This window comes from Ziziphus jujuba, chromosome 12, assembly GCF_031755915.1.
Source record: "Ziziphus jujuba cultivar Dongzao chromosome 12, ASM3175591v1".
NCBI lineage: Eukaryota > Viridiplantae > Streptophyta > Magnoliopsida > Rosales > Rhamnaceae > Ziziphus > Ziziphus jujuba.
The window spans coordinates 14,848,303-14,862,040 of NC_083390.1; the positions used below are offsets into that span (position 1 = coordinate 14,848,303).

Here is a 13,738-nt window from a genome sequence, read left to right on the forward strand (position 1 = left end):
ATATCTATGTAGATAGGAGAAATAACTAAATAACGACACAAATAGCATTTTTATTTTACGTCTGCCCTTACCACCCACTTAGTGCCATACATTTCAAATATATTTTAATATCGTTTTACAAATATACCAATTTGTAATATAGGAAGAAGGGTACCAAAACAACTACCATATTAACAATAATAATAGTAATCATTTTAATGATAATAATAATAATATAACTTGTCTATGGGCTACCATATAACCATACATGCCTGAATGCTATCATACTTACCCAAAGGTTATCACTTGCCCAGAGGCTATCACATAATCACACATACCCAAGGGCTATTTCACATGCCCAAAGGCTACCATTTGCCCAAGGGCTATTACACTTGCCCAAAGATACCGTATGGTAATAATGATAATAATAATTAAAATAACAGTAAAAATAATAATGATAAATAATAATAACAAATACAAAAATAATAATAATAATGATAATGATAATGACAATGATAATAATAATGAGAATAATAATAATAAAATAATAAATAATAATAATGATAATAACAATAATAATAACAATTACAATAATCTCAATAATTATAATAATAACTACGATAATAATTGACAACAATTTTAATGATAAATACCACTGATAACAAAGATAGTGGCAACAATAGTTATAATAATGATAATAATAAAAATAATTATAATATTAACAATAATAATCAATGAAAGTAACAATAAAAAAATAATCATAGTAAATAATAATAATAAATACAATAACAATGATAATAAAAACAATAACCATATTAATGATAATGATGATAATAGTAGTAATAATGATAATAATAACAATAATAACCATTAATAATGATAATAATAAAAATAATTAATAAATATATAAGTAAATAATAATAACAATAATATTAATAATAGTAATAAAAATAAGGCATATAAAAATAATATTAGGAAATCAAATAATGAATAGATAAGGTAACATAAGATAAAACAATACTTCAAAATTCATAAATATATTACGAAATACGCACACTCGTATCAGAGGTACATACAATACCATTTAACATACTATGTGATCCATAATTCCAATACAAATCGGGGGTGGTTGCCGGCACTCTGCTACCAATACAAATCAAGAGTAGTTGTACATATTGGCCGTCCAATCTTTTGGATTTGCAGGCAATATAGTTACAAGGCTAGCTCTTCATGGACCCCATTGGATCATCGTCCCAGTGCGATATGGTGTATACAAACATAATATGATATACCATATATATATATATATATATATATAAAGATACTTGATGCACCATACTATATACCAGTAGTACTAGACAGTGCCCAGCATCCTGAGTACAACCTGATGGGGAGGTTAAAGAGAGAAACCTACGATCAGTCATCTTAGTGTCCCAACGGTGCCGATTGCTCATAATATGCCATTGCTAAACATCTGATCGTGAGGGCGGCTGATATTTACTATGCATTATATTTGCCATATCTCATACCCATAGTTCTCACAAGATGGCCATATATGTATGTACACAAATCTATAATGACAGTCATCCTATGGCCAAAAGAAAGACAGCTGGGCTAACTCTGCATTATACCTATCTACGCTCACAGGAATGATCCTGAATATAACTTGCGTACTAATCCATGATAGCCACCTGGGCCAAAGAGGGGGGCGGCTAATGCTCCTTGTGTAATATATTTGTTAGCCCATAGGTTCATGACACCCACATGATAGCCCTAATAAACAACTATTTACAGGACGGTCCTACAAACTTGCACACTATTATACAATACATAACACAAATATTGTATTGTGCATCTAAAAACTACAAAATTTTATAATATTATAAAATATCAAATTTTGATAAAATATAATCAAATTTGTGCACTTTTACCAAATCCATAAAATCTCTTATTCTCTTTTAATCCATCACAACAAATCCATTAATTTAATTATATCAAATTCTATCACCATAAACCAAATCCATGAATGAACAAATAATTAAATGCATAAATATATTTTTGTATCATAATAATTTAATATAATTATTTTCTCAAACCTTCAAATCAATTTATACCAATATATCATTAAGACCACATACAATTTCACATATAATTAAATATATAAGGATACATTTTATTATATGTCATAACCTCAACAGTAAATTTAACAATAATTTAACAGCAATTTAAAACTATAGTCCCTAAATTTCAAAAATATTATTTCAATGTCATACTTATTTAATTCAACACAAATTTGACATCACAATTTTAAATAACAATTTCTTTAAGCATTAATCAGATAAATTTTTCAAATTTCCACATTTAATATAATATTTTATTTAAAAATGGCATCTTTTTAAATACTCTACCAAAATTTCCAAACAAGGTACCAATAGAAAACTAAAAGGATAAGGAACACATCACTAAACTTCATTGGCCACAATTTCACTGGTAGTGGCTTAAAAATGGCCGGAAAGTTTTGGCCAAACTTATCCTCCATATATCTCCCAAACCGTTCACAATTTGGACGAATGGAGGTAATTTTTGAGATTAGAGGGTTCAAAATCAGACGGAAGGGCATGAATTTGGACTGGATCTATCGGAAAATGACGAAATCATTGAAAAATGATTTGCCACCACCGCCAGCTTCGCCGGTTGGCCAACTGCCAAATTTGGTGTCCGAGCTCACCAACAACTAGGTTACACCAGCGATCGACACATGTGAGGGAGAAAGACACCGTCAGGGAGAGAGAGAGGAAGAGAAAGGAAGAAGAAGGGAAAAGAATAGGTGTTTTCCCCGTGTGGTGGAAGAGAGAAAAAAGAAAAAGAAAAAGAAAAATACAAAAAAATAAAATAATAATAATTAATAAATATAATAATATAATGATATAATATTATATTAGGGATGACATGTGGCACTTTGTAAACATAACAGGTGATGCATCCCAACTGGTGACACGTGGTACAGATCAAAAACTCCTTTGAATATTCCACTATCCGTAGATATAACTTTACAGATAGGTAACTTTTCAACCGCATGTACAAATTAAGTGTACCACCAGTCTATAAACTCGTATCGATGAGCACTTTCATATTAGAAATGGGTCAAGGCCAAAATCTATGTAAATAAAAATTCAACTCCGAACTCATTGATCAATCTGAATCACATATTTTTTTGACCATAACTTTCTATTATTGGTTCCAATTTTGGCATACTACCAGTTTATGAACTCGTGTCAACCAGTATATTACCATGGTACCTTGGTTGATATAAAACTCTAACCACAGCAAAAAGTCAACCATAGAACCCACTTAGTCAACCATGATCAACCTTGGTAAAAACCTCACACTTGGGGCATTTTCTTGGATCAGGGTGTTACAATTTATTTATTTATTTGAATAAGAAAGGATTTATATTAGTAAAACTACACCATTACATAAGAGAGTTGCAATACTAAGACGACTTAATATAGTCCCATTTTTTAAATTTTCAAAATTAACTTTTTCATATCATATAATTTTAAATTATTTAAAAATATGTCTATTTGATTTCTCAGCCAACACTGCAAGATGAAACCTTTCTCTTGGACAACCACAAAGGCGATGTATTTCCAAGTTTAAGAACTAATCTACTTATCAGTATAGGTTTGATGCTCAATACTGTTGTAAGCGATCCATGTTTATTTCTAATTTCATCCGCTCTTCAATTCAAGCTCCAAGAGCGACGTATCAACATAGTTGCCAGAGAGCGATACTTCATGGCTGCTAAGCGAGCTTCTCGCTGGTGGTACTACTTATACAATTTGGTGGCTTCTTTTTTCATGGCTTTCTTGTTAATGTGTTTGAATTCCTCATATGGTGGAAGCACTTGGCAAGACCCAAATGCCAATAACAGAGTCTGCGATTCCGGTGACATTGCCCTTTATTAATGAATGATAGAGTCATATCAAAAAATAAGAAATCCTAACCTTTGAGCACCTTGGCCTCCATTTTGGGCAGTTCAAGTAAGTGAAAGGGACATTAGACCTTCAAACTAAAAAAGGTAGAATTTGACTATAAAAAATTAGTGAAAATTAAAAATAAGAAGATAAGTATAATTTAGTAAAATTAATTTTTATAGGACTATTTAAAATTATTTTTTTATTGCAAAAAGAATCTCTCTTACACAAATCAACCTAAGTAATAGGAGTAACCTAGTTGGGCTCCACTTCCATCAAGGAGTGATACATAGACAAAGAAAGTGCTTTTAAAAGAGTATTTCATCAATTTCCAAGTCTGATGAGTTTTATTTAAAAGGGTATTTTTTTGTTCTCAACTAAACAATTTGACTTTAAGTTATTTATTTTAATGTAAAAAGTGGTAAAATGAATGAAAATACAAGTAGAGGGTAAGTTTCTGCAATAAATAAATAGGTAAAGAAAATAAATAACAAAAGACAAAAAAATAAATAAATAAACAAAAAAAAATCTAAAACAAAAAAATAAAATGTTGATCTGAAAAAGTTTTAAACTACAAGGAAAAAAATATAATAGACTATCTTAATGTTAAAAAAAATTATATCTTTAACATTTTTCCATGGAATATATGTCTACTTTTAAATGATATGGATAGAAAATATCAATAACTTATTTTTTATTTTTTATATTTTATCTTATTTTCTTGCTACAAAAATCCACAAATTCACATATAAAAACAATAAATGTGTTAAAGAAACTCCGTGACACATACTAATCTTCCTTCCCCATAAACCTTTTGGCCTTCCCATATGCCTCTTTCAAGCATTTCTTTAATTTAACCAAATCCAATTTGACATTTTGATCCTTTAGATACACACGCTGTTTGGTCCAATTTCCACTCACAAAATTCTTAGGGTTTCTTAGCACTACACTGTTTTTCTTATATTTCTCTACCAAGCTACTTTCTTCTACCCCAATCTTGTACTCCATATATTCCAGTCCGATTGACTTCGCAGAAAACTCAAAACAAGAAGAGGAAAGCCATTCTGTACCGATAGGTACCACCTGAATTAATACAGACTTGGGCCTTAGAAACAAACTATGGGTCATTGCTGCACCATGGACCCCCAACATCACGTGGCTACGATCGATTAGCCGAAAGGCATCGGACAAAGAACTATTTATCAATGGCTTCAGAACGACAACGTCAAACCCTACCTCCTCAGCTGCATTTATGACCTGGTTTTGGTTCAAAATTACACGCCCTACACTTCCTTTACGACTTAGTAGCACCATTTGTGGTCGTCGAACTTTGTGATAGTTTGAAGACTTGGGTTTGTTGCCATTGGTGTAAGCTTTGCTCAAGAAGGCTCTAAAATCAACTAGGGTTTTAGGTTTAGGTAGCCAATTCGGGTTCACAGTCATTGTGCCATGTGTTATAAGTCCTATAGTTGCTGATGGAAAACAGTGGATTTCTTTATCATTGTCCAAGTTGATGATCGGATGGATGCTAATTTGAGAAAGTAGCTCAGCATACTTTTGGACCCACCAATCTCTATTATCAGTGATCACAAGCGTGACATTTCGATTGGAGAAAAGAGAATTAACGGTGATGAAGAGGGGAATAATACCTTCATTGAATGCATGAAAGAAGTTTGTCGTGTAACCGCCCGTACTGAATACAAGAGCTGGACTACTATGTGTGACTCCGCAGCGCGATGTGGGTGGGGATGAGGAAGTGAGTGTGAGCTCTTTGACTTTTGACATTGCGCCTTTGTCAGTTTTGCGAGGGTAAGGATGAGTTTTCAACACTATGGATGGGCCCCTGAAGTTTGGGGGTTGCAATTTATAGAGAGTCAATGATGTGGGGTCCAAAAGTGTGGTGCCATTGATGGAGCATAAATCATAACGTTTGTGAGAACGATCACATTGGATTACTCCAGTGTGCTTTGATTGTAAAGGTGACAACGCAAGCGCCAGCTTTTGTTGCCAACGTTTTAATTCTGCAACAATAATTAAATAAAAATTATGTGAAAAAAATACACATACATGTATATATATATATATATATATATTGATTACAATAGAGGATCTGATTTCTATTTTCTGTCAATTTGTACATGAACAAAATTATCTTGCCATTTATAAATAACACAAATTCTTTTATCTAGAACTAGAAGTTCAGAATACACTCATTTTTTAAGTTGCATATAAGCACATACTGATTTTTGGGTAAGAGGATAACTACATATATGCAATTAAAATGATACATAAAAGCACTGATAAAAAAGGAAAAGTGATATATATATATATACACACACATATACACTCATAAACATATACAACGATATTCAACAAAATAAAAAAATAAACATATATGTCGATACATTTACAATTACTGCACACACAAATTATATAATTTATCAAATTTTGAATTTACTGTGAGAACAAATTTGTTATTAGTTGAGTAATCAATAAGTTTATGAGCAGAAGGTATATTGATTAAATGAAAAATATGAAATTAAGTAATGACATGTATCCAATTAATGTCAAATATGATAAATGCAATGCAGTTGATATTATATGTTGAAATTACAATATATTATGTTCCCTTTTTTTAGGAATATTAAATACTTTATTTAGTAAAATGTGAATGAACAAATTAATTTTTAAAAACGATGAGAATTTTTTTGAAAATTGATAACTGAGAGACTATATGTACCTTGAAAAGCAATGGAATTTGTCACAGATGTGAAAGCAATATGGAGGGTAAAGATTGCTACCAGCAATCCAAAGCATGTTGCTACTGTTAACGACCTGGGCTGCCTTTCCTTCATCACCTTGCACATAAACATTCAAATATATAATATTAAAGTTTACTATAAACATATAAATATTAACTGGATTTGTAGAATGTTCTGATTAATTAACTTCATCCTTCAATATTCTACAAGAAAGAAAACAAAATAAATAGAAAAAGACAGGAGTATAAATTAATTACATACGGGACTCTGGGATTGTAATGAACTATAAAATCTTACAAATTAATAATAAATTGAAAGTTCAAATCTAGGTCGGCATATATATAGAGAGATCAATTTATTTTGAAGCTTACTCAGGAAAAATTTTTTGCCCAAACAAAAGAAAAGTTTTGGATATAGTAATAAATTATATTCCTTCTATATCATTCTTGACGTTCGATTTATATACCTATGAATTCGATCAAAAATAAAATTACATACCTGTAAAATCCACTACACTTCCCACCCGATATTAAAATTTAAAGGACTTCCATATTATTCTGACTTTACCATATACAAGAGAAATTGCTAAAGTGGATACTAAAACAATTACATATGGAACTTTCTTATCTAAACATCTTGATAGTTTTTCCATCAGGATCTTACTTTTCAATTCTTAATTTTCATATGTTTCCCATAAACGTCCTCTATAATTTGAATGTTTTTGCATACTTCACATTCCATTAAAACAATTTCTTAACTCTTTTTTTATAGAATAAAATATAAAATTGAATTCAAAATTTTAAGTGGGTATACATAACAAATAAATAAATAATAAATAAAATTGACCATCTCATTATTAGACAAAACTAGAAACAATTAGATTTTATAACAATTATAACAAATTTAAGTTATAACATCTTAAGAAATTATAAATTGTTGTGACTCTAATTATTGCTTTTTTATTAAATTGAAGATATATGCCATACTACTTTAATTATTTTCTCGTTGTACCCATCAATTATTTTTTCTAAATTTAATATTTTATACATAAAAAAACAGAAATTACAAATAATGAAGATTCAAAGGGTAATATGCTAGAAATGTAATATAAGGATGAGCATACACAAAATAATTCCAACTATAAGGGGAGTTTCTAAAAAAATGAAAATATATAAAAGGTAAGTATTCAATACTTTTAAACTTGAACGCAAATTTATGAAATCATCTCAAATTATTATTTATATCTACAAGGAGGACCGAGATTTCTAATCAAATTATTCAAAATATACTTTAAATTATTTATATTCTTTAAAATAAATCTTAATGCATTAAATAAAATAAGGTTTTGGCTATGATGCCCCCTAAACTTTCACCATCCTTATATTTATGTTTAGCACCTATACCTCCTAACATTGATGTTTTTTGGCAGCAATGCCCAAGCACCTTAACACCATTTCTATTTAGCTATTAAATATCATGTGCCCGACACATGATCCATATTCTCAAGGGTGTTTTCAACATAATACACATTGGAAAGCAGATCATGAGTATTTTGGGTATTTTATCACGCTATTTGGCACTAAAAGAGGGAGAAAGAAATAAAGAGAGGTGTTAAGGTTCAATACAAAAAAAAAGGGAATTAGCGCCTAAATGTTTAGTGACCAAAATTTATTAGTCACTAAAAGAATCCATGAGCAACCAAATTTTGATCGCTAAATATTTGGTAGCTAGTGTAGGGAAAACATTGGTCAAACACTTTCAGTGATCAAATAATTGGTCACTGATGACCATCTTTTATGACCAATAAATATTTGATCACTAAAGGCAAGGGCGGGAATCTATTCCCTCCTTTTTTTTTTTTCTTTTTTTTTTTTTTGCGGGAAGAAGATCTTTCGCTAACAAAACTATATTTGGTTGCTGATAGTTGTCATTAATGACTAATGGTTTGGTCAATGACAGTCTAAAATAATATAAATATCTGACTTATAGTAACTAATGATTGTTGGTCATTGAAACTACATATAAGTTACCAATTGGATGGTAGCTAATATTTTAAATAATAAAAAAATTGAAAAAGAAAACATATGTGTAAAAACCTTTCAGACTATTTAAATTTGATCACTAAAAAACTATATCAATGACCAAATATTGGTAGTTGAATCTTCCAACTATTAAAATAATAAACAGGTAAAAAAATTAAAAGGTTGAAAAATTAAAAAAATTATAAATATATATATATATATATATTATAATATTCAATGACTTAGGTTTTTACTAGTTGTATTTAACATTATAATTATAATTAAATATAAATTATAATCAAATAAGGTATCATAATAGAGTCTTGATTCTAGTAAACCATTATAATTGTAGAAAAGTTATAGATAAAATAAAGTAGATATGTGAAAAAATATTTAAAATTAAGGGGAAAAAAAATTTGAAAAAGCTAATGGGAGAGAGAGAATTGAGGAGCATAGTTAGCCTTTTGTGAGTAAAATAATAAATAGGTTAAACAAAAATTGAAAGCTAAATTGCATTTTACACATTTCCAATAAAATGCTCAGCAAGAGCAAGGCATGAGAGTCGTTCACATGCCTTTTAAGTGTTTTTCTGTCAAATGATTAAGAGAAAATAATAAAAGTCTATACGATATAAAATAAATAATTATTTAATTAGAAGATCCTAATTTTATAAAATCAATATATAGTATAAAAAGTTAAACTAAAGTGAAAATAATCGATTTATTTTAATTAATTTGAATTGTATCTAACTGGATCATAACTGATATAGAGTATATTGATATTAATGGTTTACCTAGTAAATTGATTGGGTGACACTTTCTTGCATCTACGCATTTATAATTCATGCATGTTTCATTTATGTTTCAATTTAACTCAAATGCTAGTCAAATTTTAGTCAACTTATAGATTTTTATTTGAAACTATAATACACTCAATTATTAAAAGCCATGATTTCTTCTGATAATATTCCAAATTCAAAGCCCCAACTTCTAATATTTAAAAAAAACAAAAAAACTATTTTTAAAAAATTCACAAAAAAAAGCATATATCTAATCATAATATAGTTAAAAAAATCAAACTACTATAAAAATGATCAATTTATCATAATTAATTTGTATTATATTGCAACTTTATAAAGTTCAAGACCATACACATATATATATATATATATATTAAAAAAAAAAACACACATTTACAAAGACCAATCATATTTATAATTTATTGATTATTCATTCAATTTTACAATATTTATGACTATAACAATTAAAAAATATAATTATAGTTGTTATTTTAAAACAAATATGTAAAATTATAAAATTAAAATAACATATGAATTATTAGTATATATAAATAAACTAAAAAAAATTAAAAATATCATTTTACTCAAACATAGAAGTCAATTATATATATATAGTTCGTCTATGATGCGAACTTCTATATATTTTTATCATATATATTTTGATATTTACAAAGAAACTATCATTAATATTATCTCAGAATTTCCTTATATATATGTATATAAACATTTATACATGTGTATATACTATATAAATATACATACTAATATATATATGCATGTATAATAGAAATTAAAATCATATAATAAATTTTATGATCTTAAATTGAAAGTACGAAGATTTAAATGTAGTATTATATAAGAAAACCTTTAAGGTTCATAAAAATTTTATGCATAATCATGTTACCCTATATGACAAAATAATTTTACAAAGTTTCCAAAAAATATTTTTTAGGTTAATTTTAAATTAATTAATTATATTATGTAACATCCATAGTATATAGTAAGGATTAAAATTTCCATATTCTATACATTAATGATGAAATGATTGTTGTCTAAAATTTTAATATTAAATTATTTATCATATAAAATATTCAATTTCCATCTTTTAATATAACTTCTTGCTTTTTATAATCCCTTTTGCCCAATAAAAAAACTTCTTTTTTTTTATCATTTTTGCCCAATACAAAAAAAAAAAAAAATATATATATATATATATATATATATTCATATTTGCTAAAATGAAAATTTCAATTTGAACTGGGTGGGAAATTTTCATCTGTGCCGCTGCATTTTTGTTTCCCTTCAAATGATTTTTGCCTTAAATCCTCTTTCGGAACAGGCAGCCTCCAACCCAGTCCTTGCCCCATCTATGGTGTGCTTCGTCGCCCGCACCTGCCAAAATTGTGATACCGCCAGATCCAAATTCAAATTTCACTCTCCGTCACTCTTCCTTCGTCTCTCTCTCTCTCTCTCTCTGTGTCAAAATCTCAAGCCCTGACTTTCTGATTATCTATCTCCTCCAAATTCCTCTTCAATGTTACTCAAATCTGTATCTCCCTTCGTTTATCTTCCTCCATTGTCGACTGTCCGTTCACAAGATCGACGTCCCAGATTGAGCTATGATTATGCGATACAGGGGTGTACGCGAGGAAGCTTCTTAAAAAATATAAAATAAAATAAAATTCAGTTTTGGGCCGATTGATTTTCCTCGACTCCGAATGATGTCTTCCCGTAACCAGAATAGACCTCCTCGTAGTCCCTCTACTGTAAGCCACGATTTTTTTATTTTTTGAATTTTTATTTTTTAATCTTCTGGGCTAATTTGGTGAAAAACTGTGGAAAAAGAAAATAAATTAAGAAGATTAAGAAAGATGTTCTAGGTCCAAAGTACCTTGTTCCTTGGTCGTTGAGTATGTTATTTGATTGAGTTCCAATTAATGGTAGACATAGAGTAAGAAATGGATTTGAATTTTTGGTTGGTTATCCAACTGTTGTAAATTTGTAATATGTTAGTCACCAAACGAGGCATTACCCTCAGCTTTAATGGAGATTAAATCAAGGAAAGTCAAAAGGGAAAGATTTAAATGAATACTTTGTTCATTGAAGATACCAGTAAAGTTGCAAATTTCACATAGCTTCTGCATAATGGAAAATTATGGGTGTAAATCTTGAACTATATTCATATGAAAATGAATGTTGGGATATGCGTGTGTGACTGTGTGAATATATATGTATATATTTTTTTTTGTGGTGTTCATTTTATTGTATATTTTACATTTTTGCTTTTTTTTTTAAAAAATAAATATTTGGGTAGAAAAAGGATGTAAATGATGATGCTCCCTTGGACAAGCGGAGGAGGATTGGAATGTCAAGAACGGTGGGACAGATGGTGAATGGCCCTAGGAGGCCGCCATTTTCTGCGGTCAATAGTCGGCAAGATGTTCCGGCTGCTGCCGATGCTAGCAGTACTAAAGTTACAGAGAGTGCCAATGTTGACTTCACAAAGGAAGACATTGAGGCCTTGCTGAATGAGAAGTTGGAGCTAAGCAAGCTTGATCTCAAACAGATCTTGGAATGACAAGTGAGTCTTTTAAGTGAGTTAAAATGGAGAAACTGACTCTTGTGGAGAACCTTAGCAATCTAAGGGGTCACAATAGGGCATTGCAGGACCAATTGAGTTCTTTTAAGGTAGACATCATTGGAAAGACCAAATATATCATTAGGCATTTCACCTATTGATTTTTAAAAGTTTCTTTGCTTTGTTTTTGATTTTGTTTTAGGCTTCACTGGATGACGCTATAAAGCAAAAAGAGTCATTAATGAATGAACTCAGATGCCTTCGAGGGGAACTGCAGCAAGTGAGAGAGGACCATGATAGCCAAATTGCAAAGGTGCAAGCTTTGGTTGCTGAGGTAGAGAAGCACAAAGAATATACTGGGAAGCCATGTGCAAAGTTGGATACTTTGACGATAAAATCAAATGCCTTGGAGGTTTGTTGTTTGTCCTCTTAAATGTTAAAGTTTCCTATTATTGCAAAATTCATGAATTATTCTTTTGCAGGAGACATGCTCATCACAAAGGGAGAGGATACATATGCTTGAGCATCAGTTGGCTGCTGCAAATGAGAAATTAAAGGTAAAGTCAGTCTTATATAGGTTTTTGGAAAACCTGATTATGTGTTGTAGTAGAAAACTGAAGTTGAATGGATCTATTTGAAGACTCATAATGCTAATAGTTTGCTTTCTCTTAGATGGCTGATTTATCTGCTTCAAAAACAAGGACAGAATATGAAGAGCAGAAGAGGATTGTGTGTGAGCTATAAGATCGCCTAGCCAATACAGAGCTCCAAGTTATAGAAGGAGAAAAATTACGAAAGAAGCTGCACAACACTATTCTGGTAATGGTTTGTTCACTCTATCTTGACCTCCATAATGTTTTGGGTTACTAAATAGTGTTTTGTTGCAGGAGCTAAAAGGGAACATTCGAGTATTCTGTAGAGTGTGGCCCTTGCTGCCTGATGATAATGCTGGAACAGAAACTACTGTCATTTCTTATCCTACATCAACTGAAGCTCTAGGTTGGGGTAGGGGTGGGCATGGATTGGATTGGTTCGGTTTTGGACTGAAATACAATCCAATCCATATATATTGATTTTCCTAATTTAGAATCCAAATCAAACCAAACCATTTATGATAGGTTCGGTTTGGATCGGTTGATTGGTTAGAAACTTATTAATTTATAAATATATAATATAAATAAAACATTTTTCAGATATAAAATATAAATAATAAATTATAATTATTTAAACATAAAATACAATTAGAATAATACAATATAGTCTACAAAGGAAAATAAAGAAAAAAATGTAGCAAATGATACACATCATGCACTTATTAAGTAGTAAACATTAATGTTATCATCTCATTACTATAAAATCAAATTAAAATAGATAGAACAAATAATGTAAAATAATATATTCATCAAAATTCATTCACTCAAGGATCAATGCATAATTTATTTTTTTTTTTTTAACTTTAAAACTTTGGTAAATCATAAGTTAATCAATGTTGATAAGTTCACTAATTTTAGTTGATTCTGTAAATTCTACAAAGATCAAAACAATAAAATTAGCAATAAATTATATTTAAACATTTATATATATATAAGTAACAATTGGATACAATATATATATATATATAT

The 13,738-nt window shown here is 29.5% G+C and overlaps 1 protein-coding gene and 1 pseudogene across 1 annotated transcript; one reads left to right on the forward strand and one right to left on the reverse strand.

The window, feature by feature from the left end:
* Positions 1–4,745: 4,745 nt before the first annotated feature.
* LOC107429023 (xylan glycosyltransferase MUCI21) lies at positions 4,746–6,811 on the reverse strand. Its single transcript, XM_048462000.2, has 3 exons — positions 6,697–6,811; positions 5,020–5,977; positions 4,746–4,794 (listed from the first exon to the last, which is right to left on the reverse strand). The coding sequence occupies exons 1-3, from the start codon at positions 6,809–6,811 to the stop codon at positions 4,746–4,748; spliced, it is 1,122 nt and encodes a 373-aa protein (XP_048317957.1).
* Positions 6,812–10,807: 3,996 nt separating this feature from the next.
* On the forward strand, positions 10,808–13,429 carry LOC112493231 (kinesin-like protein KIN-14D; annotated as a pseudogene).
* Positions 13,430–13,738: the final 309 nt, after the last annotated feature.

What these genes read in the sequence shown, in the direction of transcription:
- LOC107429023 (XM_048462000.2), bottom strand. Translation starts at nt 6,811, where the DNA reads ATGAAGGAAAGGCAGCCCAGGTCGTTAACAGTAGCAACATGCTTTGGA. An exon ending in AAATTCCATTGCTTTTCAAG is followed by an intron (nt 5,978 to 6,696) that starts GTACATATAGTC and finishes TTATTGTTGCAG; the next exon opens with AATTAAAACGTTGGCAACAA. An exon ending in GTGGTACCTATCGGTACAGA is followed by an intron (nt 4,795 to 5,019) that starts ATGGCTTTCCTC and finishes AAAGAAATGCTT; the next exon opens with GAAAGAGGCATATGGGAAGG.